At 45.0% G+C, this 16,961-nt stretch overlaps 1 protein-coding gene across 3 annotated transcripts; it reads right to left on the reverse strand.

The window, feature by feature from the left end:
- Positions 1 to 138: 138 nt before the first annotated feature.
- Positions 139 to 16,473, reverse strand: LOC308676231 (membrane-associated tyrosine- and threonine-specific cdc2-inhibitory kinase-like). 3 transcript variants are annotated; one of them, XM_081342038.1, is made up of 9 exons: positions 16,455 to 16,473; positions 7,635 to 7,803; positions 6,248 to 6,618; positions 4,539 to 5,029; positions 4,319 to 4,425; positions 3,961 to 4,133; positions 3,072 to 3,331; positions 1,927 to 2,025; positions 139 to 867 (listed from the first exon to the last, which is right to left on the reverse strand). In XM_081342038.1, the coding sequence occupies exons 3-9, from the start codon at positions 6,614 to 6,616 to the stop codon at positions 621 to 623; spliced, it is 1,746 nt and encodes a 581-aa protein (XP_081198164.1). In that variant the 5' UTR covers positions 6,617 to 6,618; positions 7,635 to 7,803; positions 16,455 to 16,473; the 3' UTR covers positions 139 to 620. The 3 variants fall into 3 exon arrangements, with proteins under 3 accessions (XP_081198164.1, XP_081198163.1, XP_081198165.1); XM_081342037.1 differs by lacking the exon at positions 16,455 to 16,473 and having other exon boundaries at positions 7,635 to 8,109; XM_081342039.1 differs by lacking the exons at positions 7,635 to 7,803; positions 16,455 to 16,473 and having other exon boundaries at positions 6,248 to 6,886.
- Positions 16,474 to 16,961: the final 488 nt, after the last annotated feature.

Raw genomic sequence — 16,961 nt, forward strand, 5'->3', positions numbered from 1 at the left:
ATTAAACAAGAAACTCAAATAATTTCCCTCATCGTCTATTAGACTTCACTTTAAATAACATCTCCTTTTAAGTGTTTTTTTTTCTTAATGGAGTTTTACTTTATAGTCATGTTTGAAAAAAGGAAACAGACCAGTTAGTGGAAATTCTGAATGTTTTTATTGTCATGACTTACAGCTGCCACCTTTGTAAAATCCCAGAATGAAAGATTATTCAGTCCCGATACTCAAAAGTCCCAATTCCACAAATGACAACAAATCTTTGGGACACAAACAGAAGGGGACAAAACTTAAAAAAGAAATGCGTACAGAATGCATTCAAGCATCAAATTTGCATAAAAGTAGGATGTCTTTTCCCTTAAATGATGACAGAGTATAATCTGCTCTCTACTGACTGCCAGCAAAATACTATTCTTAAATCATCTCAAAAACAGCCTTATATATGACTCAAGTAGATAAAATGTACACAAAGCATCCATACAAACTTGCCTTTCCTTTGCTAGTCTGAACTCGGTCAAAACTCTGAACATATTGCCCTCTAGCATAACGCTAATGACAAGAACCTCTTCCTGTTAAAAAAAAAAAGGGCCTAAGCAAACCAGCAAATAAATATAGTTCCCCCATCAGATCTGACATTTTTGCTCAGATGTCAGAGAATCCTCAAATAAGCTTAACAAATTTTTTGGCTCAAAAGTGGAGCACTTATTTGAGCATTGAGGTAAAACCGAATCCCATTCATCTTCTGTCTCCTCGTATGTTGGCGTGTGCTGCAAGCTATTCGCAGGTACTACGTTCGATGAACTGGGGCTGCTGCATGGGGACTTCAGACTAATGCAACTAAGGTTGGGACTTCCCTGGGCTGGAAAAGACCTGTGAATGATAAAAAAAAAGTTAAAAAGGAAAAAAAAAAGGTATGGAAACCTCACAACTTGGCAAGAAAGAAACTAAAATATTTGGCCTCTCCACAATCTAAGAGCCTAGGGGAAAAGTCTCAAGCTTCAAAATACCATACTTTTTATCTTTTACCGAAGAGGTGAAAACGTGCAACAGAAGTATTAGCCCAGTGCTACAGTTGCTCCCTGAGTTAAGTCATCAGGGGTTCTGAATATTATTTTGTATCTTCAGTTTGCAGGCAACTCTGCAAAAATCTCCAGAAGTTTAGTTACTGACTGGTTTCACACACAGTAAGCCTTGGTTTAAGAAAGGGGTCGGCAACCTTAAACACTCAAAAAGCCACTTGGACCCGTTTCCCAGAGGGGAAAAAAAACACTGGGAGCCGCAAAACCTGTGTGTGTGTGTGTGCGTGCACACACACAATGGGGGGGGGGGAAACTTGATTGAAGAGTTTAATTAAAAAGAAATAGAGGCTGCTGTGCATGAGTTCTCTCTCTCTCTGCCTCCCTCTCTTTCTCTGCCTCTCTCTCTCTCTCCCTCTCTCCAATTTTCTGCTCATCTGGCAAGCTGGCTTCACACTATTCTGGACAAACTGACACACATTCTTACTGGGCTGGCTCTCCTGCCCTGCTTTCTGCTGCTTCTTGTGGAGACGCAGCAAAGGCAGGAGCCCCGCCCAATAAGCTTGTCAGCTTCTTGGAGAACAGCGTGAGTTACACACACACACACACACACACACACACACACACACACACACAGAGAGAGAGAGAGAGACAGAGACAGAGACAGAGAGAGAAGGGAAGCACAAGTGCCTCTCTCTGTCTCTGTGCAAATGGCTGGGAACTGCAGGAGAAGGCTGAAAGAGCCGCATGCGGCTCCAGAGCCGTGGGTTGCCGACCCGTGGTTTAAGTAATAGGACTATACTGAATATTACATTTGCACAATTCTCTAAATCAAAGCAAACCAGATTATATCTGGTTATACATATATGAAAACAAATACTTCCTTATAGTCATGGCTTCAGTAACAGCTCACCTGTTTTTCCTGCAACTAGTCTGTTGGGGTGAGGGATGCCGTGGTGTGGAGGTGCTTCCTGCACATGGGCATATGGTAAGCACGGGAGAACCAGGATGTCTGGAAAAAAAGTAAATAGGTTTTACTACCAGGCTTAGCAGAAGTCTGACAAAGATATGTTGGGAAATGGGTGGGGAATTCAGATCAACATATATAATAAATGATGCCCAACATGTTTGAACAAGTAGGCTGTATGTGCTTTGTCTTCTCCCTTTCATCATACAAGATCAAGGTGTACTGTATTAACAGATCTGTTCTGCCTTCAAGAAAAAAAGCAGAGTGTCAATCACTTGCCTCCAAAAGGTGAATTCCTAGCCAGAAATAATTTGAATGATCAGGGGATAATTATTTTTTTTGATAGGACAGTTGGCTATCCTTAGCAATTAAACGAAGATGAAATTTTGTTAAAAAGCTGGGTGAGTACTTTCAACCAAGTAACACAAGTAATGCTTAATAACTGACAACAGCATTCCATAAGCTAAAAAACCCACTTCCTAATAATTAGAGAAAATATCAAGAGAAATGCATTCTCATATGAAAAATAGAATTGGATAAGTTTACTAATGTCATAGGTTGGCTTCAGGCTTGGGATGGTGTCCTAATTTTTTTTTTTACAACTGTAAAAAGCATTGGAGGATACTGCTGCTTGGAATAGCAAGGCAGTTTCTCAAAGACTTGGAGCAATCAATTTGAAGCTCTTCCTTGGTTGTCAGATATGCTCCAGGCAGCAAAATTGGTAGGGCTCTTTACAAAGTGCTTCTTCAAATACTTTTCACAAGCCTAATCGCGGTCCTCTTATTTCAGAGACTGCTAAAACCAGAGATAAGATTACTGCATGCAGGTAAAGTATTAGGGAATTAAGAAGTTCTAAAAATAATTCATCAATTCCTGTATCAGAAGGGAATTTTTCCAATGAATTTTTGAGAGTTGAGCTTATTTGTTTCTCAAATTAGGCCAGCACTTCACTGACCTTAAGCACTAGGATTCATCCAAGACTTATTTTTTAATATATTCTGATGCAGGCCACTTGTTCATGTTCACTTTCTACTTCTGCCACATTTTGAGAGAGGTAGAAAAGGGAATATGCCTTTCTCTCTCTAACTTACTTATCCAAGGGCTGTAGCTCCACAGGGCAAGTGTGATTATGTTGTTTACTTATCTCTGAGAGATCAAGTACATCCTCGCCAAGGCTCTCTTCATCACCCTCATCTTCTTCACCACAGTCACTAGAGAGACTGCTGTTTTCCAGGGGAAGAAGAAAGGGTGAATGTGGTGGTGTGATTGGAACAGTCTGATGCCAAAAGAACAACCACTGAGTTGGACTGCACAGAGCTCCCCAGAGCCACTGCATGAACCTGAGGAGAGCCTGGAATGAGCAGAAGGAAAGGATCAAATACTGAGAGATCAGCAGATATATTATACAGAAAACAACCATGAAATATAGCATGTCTTAAATTTGACAGTAACATGGAAACTGGAAAGGGTTCTAGCATTAAACAACAATAAGCATTTGATATAAAACAGTTTTGTACTAATATGCAGGGCTTTTTTTGTCATAGAACGCTCAGAACGGAGTTCCGGCACCTTTTTTGGATGGAACCTTGTAGGGTAGGCAAGGCGGGTTGTATGACATGTGTGAGTTCCGGCACCTTTTTCTTTTACAAAAAAAGCACTGCTAATATGTGTCTTTAAGAATCCCAAGGATTCAAGGAGAAATAGAACCAGTTTAGTTTCATTCATTCACAGGTAAAAATACCTAACAATTTATCAAGACTTACTAAGCTAAAAAAAAAAAAACAAACAGAAGCCATGGCTGTAGTTATAAGGAAAAGAGTGCTCTGGCATCCCTGTGTGATACTTATTTATTTTTTTAAAGGTTTGTCATTCCATTATGAAGCAAAGATACATAAAAATGAACAGTCACCAAAGAGGATATGGTTAAAGGTTGCTGTAGAATTGGGACCATAACAGTAATCTGGCTAAATTCATGCTTACCTTGTACATGGAGACACCCTGCTGGATCCCAGACTGCGCTAACAACATGAGTTTTCGCCACTTCTCAGTTTTCTGCATGAGACTAGAATTAAGCAACGTCTCCACTGAGGGCCGGAGAAAATGATCGGGTTCCAACATGGCAACTAGAAGTTTTCGCAGCTCAACCGAGAGACCTGAAGTGGATAGGAAGAGTCAGTCACCTATCTTTTAATTATGTGGCATACTGAATTTTTCATACCAGCAGCTTCTTTTTACTTGATTCTTCTGCTTTTCGGTTTGCCTGCTGAAGAAGATTGCCAACAGAATTCTTGCACTGTAGATATTATACACAAGAGTTGTCCCCTTTACTGCTACTCACCTGCAGTGAATTCCGGGGGCAAATAACCCTGTCGAAGCTGCTGCCAGCCTTCACCTCCATTGGGGAGCTCCATATTACAGGCAATTTCTAGGATAGTTATGCCAAGACTAGGAAGACAGAAAGACAGGCAGCACTATTCAACCATTTCACAAATTGTGCAAGAGTGGCCATTCCTGGCACCAGAAAATCTAGCTCCCCACCTTCTCATCCCACCCCACACCTGAAGACATCAGCAGCCTTGGTATATTCTCCACGGAGCAGTTCTGGGGCCATGTAGCGTGGATCCCCTTCTTGAGCATCTTTCAGATCCCCACAGTCCAACTCCAGCATTAGCCCAAAGTCGCCCAGCTTACAGACATTGGTAGATGATAGAAAGATGTTAGCTGGCTTGATATCCATGTGTAGAAGGTTACGATCGTGTAAATGGCGCAGTCCTTGAAGCATATCCCAGAGAAAGGCCTGAACTTGCCATTCGGACAGAGGCCCACATTCCTCACAATACTGCAACAGGGTGCCCGGGCACAACTCTGTCTGGATGTACAGTTGACCACGCTCCTCCCAGGCCTGTACGAAGCTCACACAGTTGGGATGGTGCCCCACGTGCTCATGCTTGCGCACCTCAGCCAATTTGCGCTGCCTATCACCCTCACTCCGGAAAGGCTCTACAGAACGCTTCACTGCATACAACTGACCATCTTCACGAGACCGTACCTGTAAGAGAGAATAGGGAGGAACTTGGCTTTAAATTAAAAGAATCCTACCAGATAACCCCAACATCGTTAGTGAGGAGTGGTACCATTGTGCCAAAAACATTCTTTTTCTCTGGCAGGGAGTAATGTCTGTATCAAGGGATGTGGTGGCTCAATGGGTTAGGACGCTGAGCTTGTCGATCAGAAGGTTGGCAGTTTGGCGGGTCGAATCCCGAGTGCCACGTAACAGAGTGAGCGCCTGTTACTCGTCCCAGCTTCCGCCAACCTAGCAGTTTGAAAGCACGTAAAAAAATGCAAGTAGAAAAATAGGGACCACTACGGTGGGAAGGTAACAGCGTTCCGTGCGCCTTTGGTGTCTAGTCATGCCGGCCACATGACCACGGAGACGTTCTCGGACAAGCGCTGGCTCTTCGGCTTTGAAACGGAGATGAGCACCGGCCCCTAGAGTCGGAAACGACTAGCACGCATGTGCAGGGGAGCCTTTACCTTTACATGTCTATATCATGTGATGAGATTGCAAAGAAATGTCCTATTTGTTCTAATTGCTAAGGCAGCCAAAATTAAATCACAAGTACTTAAATACTGTAGTCTGAAATGCAAAAATTTCTCCGGGATACCAAGTTACACTTGAATATAGGAAATTATCTGCTGTTTAAATAAAAGTTGAATTTGTTTTTTTTTTAGTTGTCTGCCACCTGGTTCAAGGAGGTTTACTAGTGGAATGAGATGACAATACTTTCATCTGGTGCCACATAGCCCTACAGAATGTGGAATCTCCATTTAGCTGTCCCAACTAAAATCTATTATAAAGGTAAAGGTAAAGGTTCCCCCGCATGTGTGCTAGTCATTTCTGACTCTGTTTCAAAGCCGAAGAGCCAGCGCTTGTCCGAGGACGTCTCCGTGGTCATGTGGCTGGCATGACTAGACGCCAAAGGTGCATGGAACACTGTTACCTTCCCACCATTGTGGTCCCTATTTTTCTACTTGCATTTTTACGTGCTTTTGAACAGCTAGGTTAGCAGAAGCTGGGACAAGTAACAGGCGCTCACTCTGCTACGCGGCACTCGGGATTCGACCCGCCAAACTGCCGACCTTCTGATCAACAAGCTCAGCGTCCTAACCCACTGAGCCACCGCGTTCCTCATAAAATCCATTATAGTCTCCATTAATTTCCGTAAGCTTATTTTAAGCCATTAATCATTACTTGATGACCACTTACCTTATATACCTCCCCAAAAGATCCTCGTCCCAAACAGCTCAGTTTCTGGAAACATTGCCTGAAAAACAACTCTTTTTTAGAGGCATCATAGAGATGGCTATGTAGAGGTGATTCCTGCTTGTGCAAGCTATGGAAGGAAACACTACGTGGCTGGAGCTTAGTCCAAGGCTGCAGACGGCGGTCAGAAAAAATTCGGCTCACAGTTAATGTGCTCTTGTGGCGTGGCCGTGGAGGAAGGGTATAGCTGAGGGCTTGGCGGGTCTTTTTGATGGAAAAACTGCATTCTGCTTCCCTGAAGAAGGCAGGCACTGGCAGAGGAGTATGACTCAACTGAGACTCAGCACCTGAACAGTCAAGAGGTACTGGCATGTCTGAAAATAGAAAGTGTAATCAGTAATACTATGCAATATCTTCCTTTATAGCCTAAACCAGAAAGCATCAAGTTTTGGTGCTAAGCTGTTGAGGATTTTTCTTCAGGTTCATAAATCATAAAAACTGAATGTAAGCATGGTTACAAACTATTCTTCATATTGAACCTAACTGGAATAATACAGATCATGACATACATTGAGTTTAAACCATCTTTTCACACAATGTAATAACATATTAAAGAGATACATTGTGTAAAGTACAAAGAAAAAAAACCCCAATAAAGTGTAATAAGCATCCTGAATGTAGGTAAGTAAATATATTTAACAAAACTATAAAATTCACAAACCTATAAAGCTTATTAGCTATGCATCTGCTTTGTTTCTTGCTTAGTTAAAGTAAAGGTAAAGGTTCCCCCGCACATGCGTGCTAGTCGTTTCCAACTCTAGGGGCCGGTGCTCATCTTCGTTTCAAAGCCGAAGAGCCAGCACTTGTCCGAGGACGTCTCCGTGCTCATGTGGCCGGCATGACTAGACGCCAAAGGCGCACGGAACGCTGTTACCTTCCCACCGTAGTGGTCCCTATTTTTCTACTTGCATTTTTACGTGCTTTCGAACTGCTAGGTTGGCAGAAGCTGGGACAAGTAACAGGCGCTCACTCTGTTACGCGGCACTCGGGATTCGACCCGCCTAACTGTTGACTTTCTGATCGACAAGCTCAGCGTCTTAACCCACTGAGCCACCGCGTCCCTCTTCTTGCTTAGTTAGATGCACTTAAAAGGCTAAATAGAAGGAATAAAGTAAGTAGTAGCATATTTAGAAACATTAAGAGTTTGAAAGACCTCTAGTGTTGTTATGGCACAAACTGATGCTTCTTTGTTTCTAGCTTACAATTCTAAAAACAGCCTTTAATTTGATATTAATACTTTCTATGTTTTCAGTTCTTTTTGCAGTAAGATTCTCTTTATTTTATCCTTTAAAAAAGCCTTATCAACCAAAAGCTTTAGTAATGATCATACTTTTCAATCAGCACTAGATTTCCATCTGAGAAAATCAATGCTCTGTGTTCTGCTCTCTCCAAATCCTGGCCATTTGAAGAATTTTTTCAGGTAAGATGGATTTATCTGTCTGCTGCAGTTGTCCAGGATCCATCAATAACAGTCATGACGTTTCTTGATAGGTTTCTTCCTGATGAGACACATGACATTCAAATGAAACTAACAAATCTGATTTGTTAGTTTCTAGAGGCACTCAAACACAACTGTCAGCAGAACCAGCGGTGGGATTCAGCCGGTTTGCACCACTTCAGCAGAACCGGGAGCTAATTTTTTTGTTGCCCAGACCCAGAATGGACTTCCGGAAGCGGCATCCACACAGAGAATTGGTTGTTCACATATTTGAATCCGACCACTGAGCAGAACTATAAACTGAAGAAACAATATAAAAAGTTTCAAAGTATTGGTTTTTTCCCACCAGTTCCTTGCTTACATAATCCATCATAAGGATTTTTTTTTAAAAAAAGATGTAATCATATATGCTTTTCAGGGATAAACTGTAATGAAAATAGTGGGGATTATTACTTAAGGGTAAGAGGCGGCATGGTGGCTCAGTGGGTTAAGACATTGGACTTTGTTGGCTGGAAAGCCAACAGCCCAGGTTCGAGATCCGAGTGCCATGCGACGGTGAGTTCCTGTCCTTGCCCCAGCCCTTGACAACTAGCAGTTTGAAAGTATGGAAATATGAATAAATTGGTACCACTTCAGTGGGAAGGTAACAGTGCTCTGCAAAGTCATGCTGGCTGGCTACCTGACTGCGGAAATGTCTTCAGACACTGGTTGCTCAATGGCCTTGAAACAGAGATGAGCACCGCCCCTTATAGTTGGCAATGACCAGCAGAGTAAAATCTGCAAGGACTCTTTTACCTTTACTTTTACTTAAGGATAAAAGTTATAGAGTGCACTACATGCTCTCTTATCCAACATGGCAACTGTAATATTTTATTTAAAAGTCACTAACTATATTTCTATATTGCCAAGAGCATCAGACTAAGACTAGGACTTCAAATGTAGCTATGAAGCTGATTATGTTCTGCATACTATGGAGCAAATCTCAGCAAAATATTGTAGCAAGTCTCACCAAAATTTTTTATAAAATATTATAAAAATGGTCCAGTGAACATTTCTAGATAATAGAATGATCACTGGACTCCACCCGGAGTAAAATAAAAATTTACAAGGCTGTTCTAGGCATTAAAAGAGGCATTTAAAAGAAGCAGTTGAGTTAAAAGGAATACTTTTGTAACAGAACTACAAATCTGAAGTAGAGGATGGGGATTAAATTGTCCCTTAAAAATACTGTGTACTAATTAATACTTGTACTCCCAATTTTCCACATTACAGTATACTCCTCCTTCTCTTCAAATTGAAAAACTATCTGCAATCTAAAGAAATGATCCATAATATAGGTAAAAAGGTAAAGGTTCCCCCGCACATGTGTGCTAGTCGTTTCCGACTCTAGGGGCCGGTGCTCATCTCTGTTTCAAAGCCAAGGAGCCAGCGCTTGTCCGAGGACGTCTCCGTGGTCATGTGGCCGGCATGACTAGACACCAAAGGCACACGGAATGCTGTTACCTTCCCACCGTAGTGGTCCCTATTTTTCTACTTGCATTTTTACATGCTTTCGAACTGCTAGGTTGGCAGAAGCTGGGACGAGTAACAGGCGCTCACTCTGTTACGCGGCACCCGGGATTCGACCCGCCAAACTGCCGATCTTCTGATCTACAAGCTCAGCGTCCTAACCCACTTCCTTAACTTATATTTGTTCAGGGACCATTTCAAGTTACTCCATTACTAAGCCTTTCAGCTAGTCTGTCCCTGATCAATCACCATGTTCTAAATTTCTCCTCTTCTAGCAATTCTTCATTTGCCCTGCCTTTTCTCTGATGTTGTCCTGTTTTCCTCATACAGAGAGAAGACAGAACAAATACCTGAAATATTCTTGGGCTAAATCTCCAAAACCAGAGCTTATGGAAACCAACTAAGTTGGGGGTATAATTTGATTTAACTCTAGACTCCATCTTCACATTTATTTATTTATTTATTTATTTATTTATTTATTTATTTATTTATTGATCGATTGATTGGACTTATATCCCGCCCTATCTCCCGAGGGACTCAGGGCGGCTAACAACAACAAAACCTAAAGGTCTCTGTACAGTAAATTTAAATTAAAAATTGAAATAAATTAAAATAAATTAAAGAATAGAGTTAAAATTGTAAACATAATTAAAATCCCTGTCAGTCTAGGTCAGCCAGGTGGAAAAGGAGTGTTTTGAGGCCGCGGCGAAAGGACTGGAGATCTTGGGCCATCCGAAGCTCAGGGGGGAGCTGGTTCCACAGGGCTGGCACTCCCACAGAGAAGGCTCTTCCCCTGGGGGTCGCAAGCCGACATTGTCTAGCCGACGGTACCCTGAGGAGGCCTTCTCTGTGTGAGCGTACTGGACGATGGGAATTCGTTCCCGGCAGCAGATGGTCCTGCAAGTATCCCGGGCCTAAGCCATGTAGGGCTTTAAAGGTAAGTACCAGCACCTTAAATCTCACCCATAGGGCAACTGGTAGCCAATGCAGCTCACGCAGGAGGGGTGTAATATGGGAGTATCGGGGTGCTCCCATCACTACCCGTGCAGCTGCACTCTGCACCAGTTGAAGCCTCCGGGTGGTCTTCAAGGGCAGCCCCATGTAGAGAGCATTGCAGTAGTCTATACGGGAGGTAAAGAGTGCGTGGGTGACTGTACATAGGGCATCTCGGTCCAGAAAGGGGCGCAACTGGTGTACCAGGCGAATCTGGGCAAATGCCCCCCTAGCCACGACTCCAATATGATCTTCAAAACTGAGTCGTGAATCCAGGAGGACGCCCAGGTTGCGTGCTCTATCAACGGGAGGTAACATCTCTCCTCCTATAATCAAAGATGGAACCTCTTGGACTAAACGAGATGTCGGTACGTAAAGCCACTCAGTTTTGGCCGGGTTGAGCCGGAGCCTGTTCTTTCCCATCCAAATCTGTACCGCTTCCAGGCAACGGGACATCACATCGGGGGCATCACTGGGTTGCTTTGGGGTGGAGATGAACAACTGGGTATCATCCGCATATTGGTGATACCTCACCCCAAAACCACGAATGATTTCACCCAGCGGCTTCATATAGATGTTGAACAGGAGGGGCGAGAGCTCCGATCCCTGAGGCACCCCACAACTAAGGGGCCTTGGGGTTGACCTCTGCCCCCCTGCCAACACCATCTGCGAACGGCCCGAGAGGTAGGAGAACCATCGTAGAACGATGCCTCCCACTCCCAACCCCTCAAGACGATGCAGCAAGATACCATGGTCGATGGTATCAAAAGCCGCTGAGAGATCTAATAAGACCAGGACAGAGGAGTAACCCCTATCTCGGGCCTGCCAGAGATCATTCACCAGCACGACCAATGCCGTCTCCGTGCTATATCCGGGCCTGAAACCCGATTGGTACGGATCCAGATACTCAGTTTCCTCCAGGACCAAAGGGAGTTCCCGTGCCACCACGCTCTCAATGACTTTCGCAAGAAAGCGAAGGTTGGAGACAGGACGAAAGTTGTTTAAAATAGCTGGATCCAATGCAGGTTTCTTAAGGAGGGGCCTTACTACCGCCTCTTTCAAGGCGGCAGGGAAGTACCCTTCACTCAGTGAGGCATTGATAACTGCTAGGAGCCAGCCTCGTGTAACCTCTCGAGACGCATACACCAGCCACGAGGGACACGGGTCCAATAAACACGTGGCGGCACTTAATTTCCCCATGATCCTGTCCACTTCATCTGGAGTCACAGGATCAAACTCTTCCCAAATGTTCTCGGCCAAACTCATTGTTTTCCTCTCGTCAGATACTGCCCAGTCAGAGTCCAGACCAGCCCGAATCTGAGCAATTTTGTCCACCAGATATTTACTAAATTCCTCGGCCCGTCCTCGTAAGGGGTCCTCTCCTGTCCCTTGATTTAAAAGGGAGTGGACCACTCTAAACAGGGCGGCCGGGCGGTTGTCTGCGGACGCAATGAGGGTGGTGAAGTAAGCGCGCTTTGCCACCTCCATTGCCACAAGATAAGATCTAGAAAAGGATCTTAACTGTGTTCGGTCAGACTCGGACCGACTGGTTCTCCAAATGCTCTCTAGGCTCCTTCTCCGACGTTTCATCTCCCGCAGGTCCTTGGAGAACCAAGGAGCGAGTCGGGACCTGCGTCGGGTCAGAGGACGCAAAGGCACAACGCGGTCGAGAGCCTCCGAAGCAGCCTGTTGCCAGGCATTAACTAAGGACTCGACCGGGCTGTGGGAGAGGGAGGTAGGGATCAGTCCAAGCGCCATCTGGAACTTATCTGGGTCCATCAGGCGCCTGGGGCGGAACCATCTGGTGGGTTCCGCCTCCTGACAGCGGGGGGTGACATGACGGAGGCCCAACCGCAGGAGATAATGGTCTGTCCATGAAAGGGGTTGAGATGTTGGAGTAACCCCACCCAGTCCATTAAGCCATTGCCCAGAGATAAAAATAAGATCAGGCGTGTTTCCCCCCTCGTGAGTCGGGTCCTGAATAATTTGGGTCAGGTCCATGGCCATCATGGAAGCCATGAACTCTCAGGTCACCTCCGATGTACTGCCCAGGGAAGGCAGATTAAAGTCTCCCAGAACCATCAGTCTGGGAAATTCAACTGCCAGTCCTGAGAGGGCGTCAAGTAGCCTGGGTAGAGCCGTTGCTACGCAGCTTGGAGAGAGGTATACCAGCAGTAGGCCCAATTGACCACCAGGACCCCACCTTAAGAGGAGGGATTCACATCCGTCTATCTGAGGGGCAGTGGTCTCCCATGGACGGAGGGTCTCTTTGATAACAACCGCCACGCCACCTCCCCTACCCTGAGCCCGAGGTTGATGCAGCACACGGAAACCTGGAGGGCATAAATCAATCAGAGGGACCCCTCCCTCTGGGCCCAACCAAGTTTCCGTGATGCATGCCAGGTCTGCGTCTTCCTCCTCGATCAAATCATGGATGAGGGGAGCTTTATTCGCAACAGACCTGGCATTGAAATAGATCAGTCTGAGCTCAGGTGTCTGCCCTCCCCCTTCCCCAGGACAGCAGGTGAGAGCCAGAGGGTCGGAGCGTGCCACAGCTCAAAAATAGCGGGGGCGTGATCTCAAATTACGATATGGCCCTCTGCTCATCCATCTGCCGCCATTCCCAATCACTGTGGGGATCGGTATCCCTACCCCATCCCCCTGGGTCCCAAGATTCTCCCCGGCCCCCATATTGCCGCGGCCATCGGCCAACCTAGACTGAGAAAGGTCCAGTAGAATCTTCCTTATTCTGCCGGGCCTGACCCTCCCCCCTCCCTAACCCTTCAAAAAAGTTGGGGGTATAATTTGATTTAACTCTAGACTCCATCTTCACATTTAACTTTCTCCTTGATTTCCTTCATGTCATTTTTGCACTACATACGCTGTTATCAATCCAAGAGCATCTGCTGTACTGCAGACAATATATTTTAAAAACAGGTAAAGGTAAAGGTTCCCCCGCACATGCGTGCTAGTCGTTTCCGACTCTAGGGGCCGGTGCTCATCTCCGTTTCAAAGCCGAAGAGCCAGCGCTTGTCCTAGGATGTCTCCGTGGTCATGTGGCCGGCATGACTAGACGCCAAAGGCACACGGAACACTGGTACCTTCCCACCGTAGTGGTCCCTATTTTTCTACTTGCATTTTCACGTGCTTTCAAACTGCTAGGTTGGCAGAAGCTGGGACGAGTAACAGGCGCTCACTCTGTTATGCGGCACTCGGGATTCGACCCGCCAAACTGCCGACCTTCTGATCGACAAGCTCAGCGTCCTAACCCACTGAGCCACCGCGTCCCATGGATTTAGCCATCTGGTATTTTTACTAATAGTTCAAAAGTAGTTGGCCATTGTCTCTTTCAAGGATGATTTTCCAATTTAACCAACAACTCTAGCACTATCTAGTAGTTTCCCATACAAATACTAACTAGGGCACGGGTTGGCAACCCGCGGCTCCGGAGCCGCATGCGGCTCTTTGAGCCGTCTCCTGCGGCTCCCAGTCGCCCGGTGCGCGCGCACCTCTCCGAACGGGAGGTGTGCGCGCACCTCCTCCCGTCCGGAGAGGTACGCGCGCACCGGGCGACTGGGAGCCGCAGGAGACGGCTCCTCCGAACGGGAGGAGGTGCGCACGCACCACTCCAAACGGGAGGAGGTGCGCGCGCACCGGGCGACTGGGAGCCGCAGGAGACGGCTCCTCCGAACACTCTGCTGGTGTTCGGGCGGAGGTCGGGCGGCAGTTTGGAGGTTCCGGGGGTGGCTCCGGCGACGCCCGGGCTGAAGGTGGCACCGCAACCCAGCGCCCGTCACCACGGAGACCCGTCGCCACTGGCGTGCAGGTGCGTCCACATTAAAAAAAGTGGAACCGCGCGCGTGTATGCACGTGCGTGCATGTGCAAAAAACCGTTTTGCGCATGCGCAAAACATTTTGTTTTATCCGCGTGCATGGATGCACGCGCGCGGCTCCCACTTTTTTTTATGTGTGATGGAACCGGTTCCCAGTGGCTCTTTTGCTTTTTCAGGTTGCCGACCCCTGAACTAGGGCAACTGCTGATTAGCTTCCAAGCCTTCACAAAATCAAGCAAATGTTGCCATCTGCTAAAACATAAGAAAGAAACCCTGCTAGGTATAATACCCCAAAAGTAACTTTCAACAGTCTGATCTCCTTTTGTTGAAGTATTGGACAAACATCGCCTCATCTTAGCCATTTGGCAGTTAACTGGGGATGGTGAAAGATGTCACCCAGTGGTCTGAATGACACCAATTTGAAAAGATCTAACACACAGGGGAAAACTTAGATAATATAACTTACATAACAGCTGAATTCCTAAAGCTGGAGTAGCCTCCAGTTCCTATCATCTGGAGCCAACTTGATACTTGAAAGAGACAATGGAAACTGAACCCACACCTAATTAAAGCGGCATAGAAATGACACTGTTGGAATGGCATTATTTGCATATGTAGGGTGGATAAGCTGCAATAGGAGCTTAAGGGGTACACCGAGAACTTCCATCAATTTTTACCTCACAACCACCCTGGGAGGCAGGTTGGGCTGAGGCAATTATTGGCCCAAAGCCACTCATGGGTTTCCTTGTCCAAGGGGAGATTTGAAGCTGGGTGTTGCCTCAAAACTCGCACACCCAATGTGCATGGAGCTGAAGAACTATTCCCTGAATTTGAGATAGAAAACACCTTTATCTGGAATGGGTAGGTGGGTGGCAGCAAGTCTTTTTATAGAGTACAGAAACAGATACATTCAGTATATGTGATAAGTCAATAAATAAATGATCAACCAGTAAAATACATTATTGCATGTGAAGTTTGAACAATGGAAAACACTGATTCTAAATAACATTCCACAAGTGACAAATTCATGGGTTACATTATTTTCCCCCAGCTAGGTTAATATCCTTCTTGAAAGTTGCAAGTGTATTCAAGGACTTTGAGAATATGCTTTCTATTTGCAGTTGCTGAAAAGGCAAGTTCTCACATACTAAAAGAAATGACCTTGGCTAAAAGAAAAAAAAATGCTTTATTACACTTAGAAGAAGAGGCCCAGAGTGTCATGTTAAACAAGATAACCTTTGTCATTTTTTTCTGTGAACACACTGGAACGCATTAAAAAAATGAAATTTGATGCCTGTTCTCAAAAGAATGTCTCTCTGTGTGTATATATATACACTGCTCAAAAAAATAAAGGGAACAGAAAATAAGACATCCTACTATTAAATACAGTACATTGTGTTGTTTAAGTGTTCCCTTTATTTTTTTGAGCAGTATATATGTATATAGTGTGTGTGTGTGTGTATGTATATATATGTATTATTTGTTAAGTATTTTAGAATACCTTGCCGGCCCAAACCTTATTGCCTGTATCAGCCTAACCTAAGGCCATCCACAGGCTGTAGTCACAACTGTGACAACTCATTATTTGTGTAAATTTTTGGATTGCTAACAATCCAATTAATTTAATTGGATTAATTTAATTTTGTTAGCAATCCAAAAATTTACACATATATTGGTTTGTGCTTAAATTGTAAGCCGCCCTGAGTCTTCGGAGAAGGGCGGGATATAAATGGGATTAAAATAAATAAAATAAATAAATAATATATGTGTGTGTGTGTATATGTATATATATATATATGTATATGTATATGTATATATATATATATATATATATATATATATATATATATATATATATATATATATATATATATATATATATATATATATATATATATGTGTGTGTGTGTGTGTGTGTGTGTAAAAAATATAAAATTGCCAAAAGAGTGAATCAAGCTATTCTCCAAAGCACCTGAAGGCAGAACAAGAAGCAGTCCAATACTAAGGAGAAATTTCCTGACACAACAATTAACCAGTGGAACTACCTGCCTCCAGAAGTGGTGAATCCTCCAACACTGGAAGTTTTTAAGGAGAGACTGGACAACCATTTACCTGAAATGGTATATAAGGTTTCCTGCCTGAGCAGGGGGTTGGACTAGAAGACCTCCAAGGTCCCTTCCGACTTTATCATCATCGTCGTCATCACCATCATCTGCCTCACTCCCCTTCAACAACCACAGCGACGGATTTTTACCTTCTTCAAAGAGCCGCCGGCGGGTTGTTTGCAGCCTTTCCTCAACAGAGGTCGGCACCAAGCGGATTCAGTTCCACCAACCATCTCCCTCCCCTCTTGGAAAAACTTCGCAGATTCTCTTACCTCTTTTAAATTGTTCCTGCGTCCCAATCTCCCCCCCCCCCCCACGAGTCGCGAAAGAAGAAAAACTCGGGATTCTCCCTGAGCAGCAACCCCGTTTTCCTTCCCGGTCCCACCACCTCCTCCCCGTCCTCCGAGGAGCGCGCCAAACTTCCGGGAAGACAGCCAACGCTCCGCGCTCGCGCCAAAATTCCAAACGGCCTCGCCCATTTCCGCCTTTACGTCATAATCGCGACGCGTACGCACAGAGGCCCGCGCCTCCCCCCCCCCCAAAAAAAACAACCAACAACAACAACAAAACCCCACCAAAGAGGCTTGGCGTCGGGCGCGCGCTCGGCAACCGAATTCGGCTTTTATAATGGCCGCCTGCTGCGGTCTTTCAGATTTACCTGTCCCTCGTTTCGTTTGTCTCCCGCATCTCCTTAAAAGACGGGTTATATATATTTTTTACCCCCTCGTTCCGTGCCTAGTTTCATCGTCTGCTGCAAGACTCAGGACTTATTAACAGGG

Source organism: Vipera berus (assembly GCF_964194415.1).
Source record: "Vipera berus genome assembly, chromosome: W".
Lineage (NCBI taxonomy): Eukaryota > Metazoa > Chordata > Lepidosauria > Squamata > Viperidae > Vipera > Vipera berus.

Bases quoted from the DNA above. Each gene is read 5' to 3' on its own strand.
- LOC308676231 (XM_081342038.1), bottom strand. From the start codon at position 6,616: ATGCCAGTACCTCTTGACTGTTCAGGTGCTGAGTCTCAGTTGAGTCAT. The intron at 4,134-4,318 runs GTGAGTAGCAGT...TATCCACTTCAG, and splicing joins GCCCCCGGAATTCACTGCAG to GTCTCTCGGTTGAGCTGCGA. The intron at 868-1,926 runs GTGAGCTGTTAC...TATCATTCACAG, and splicing joins ACTAGTTGCAGGAAAAACAG to GTCTTTTCCAGCCCAGGGAA.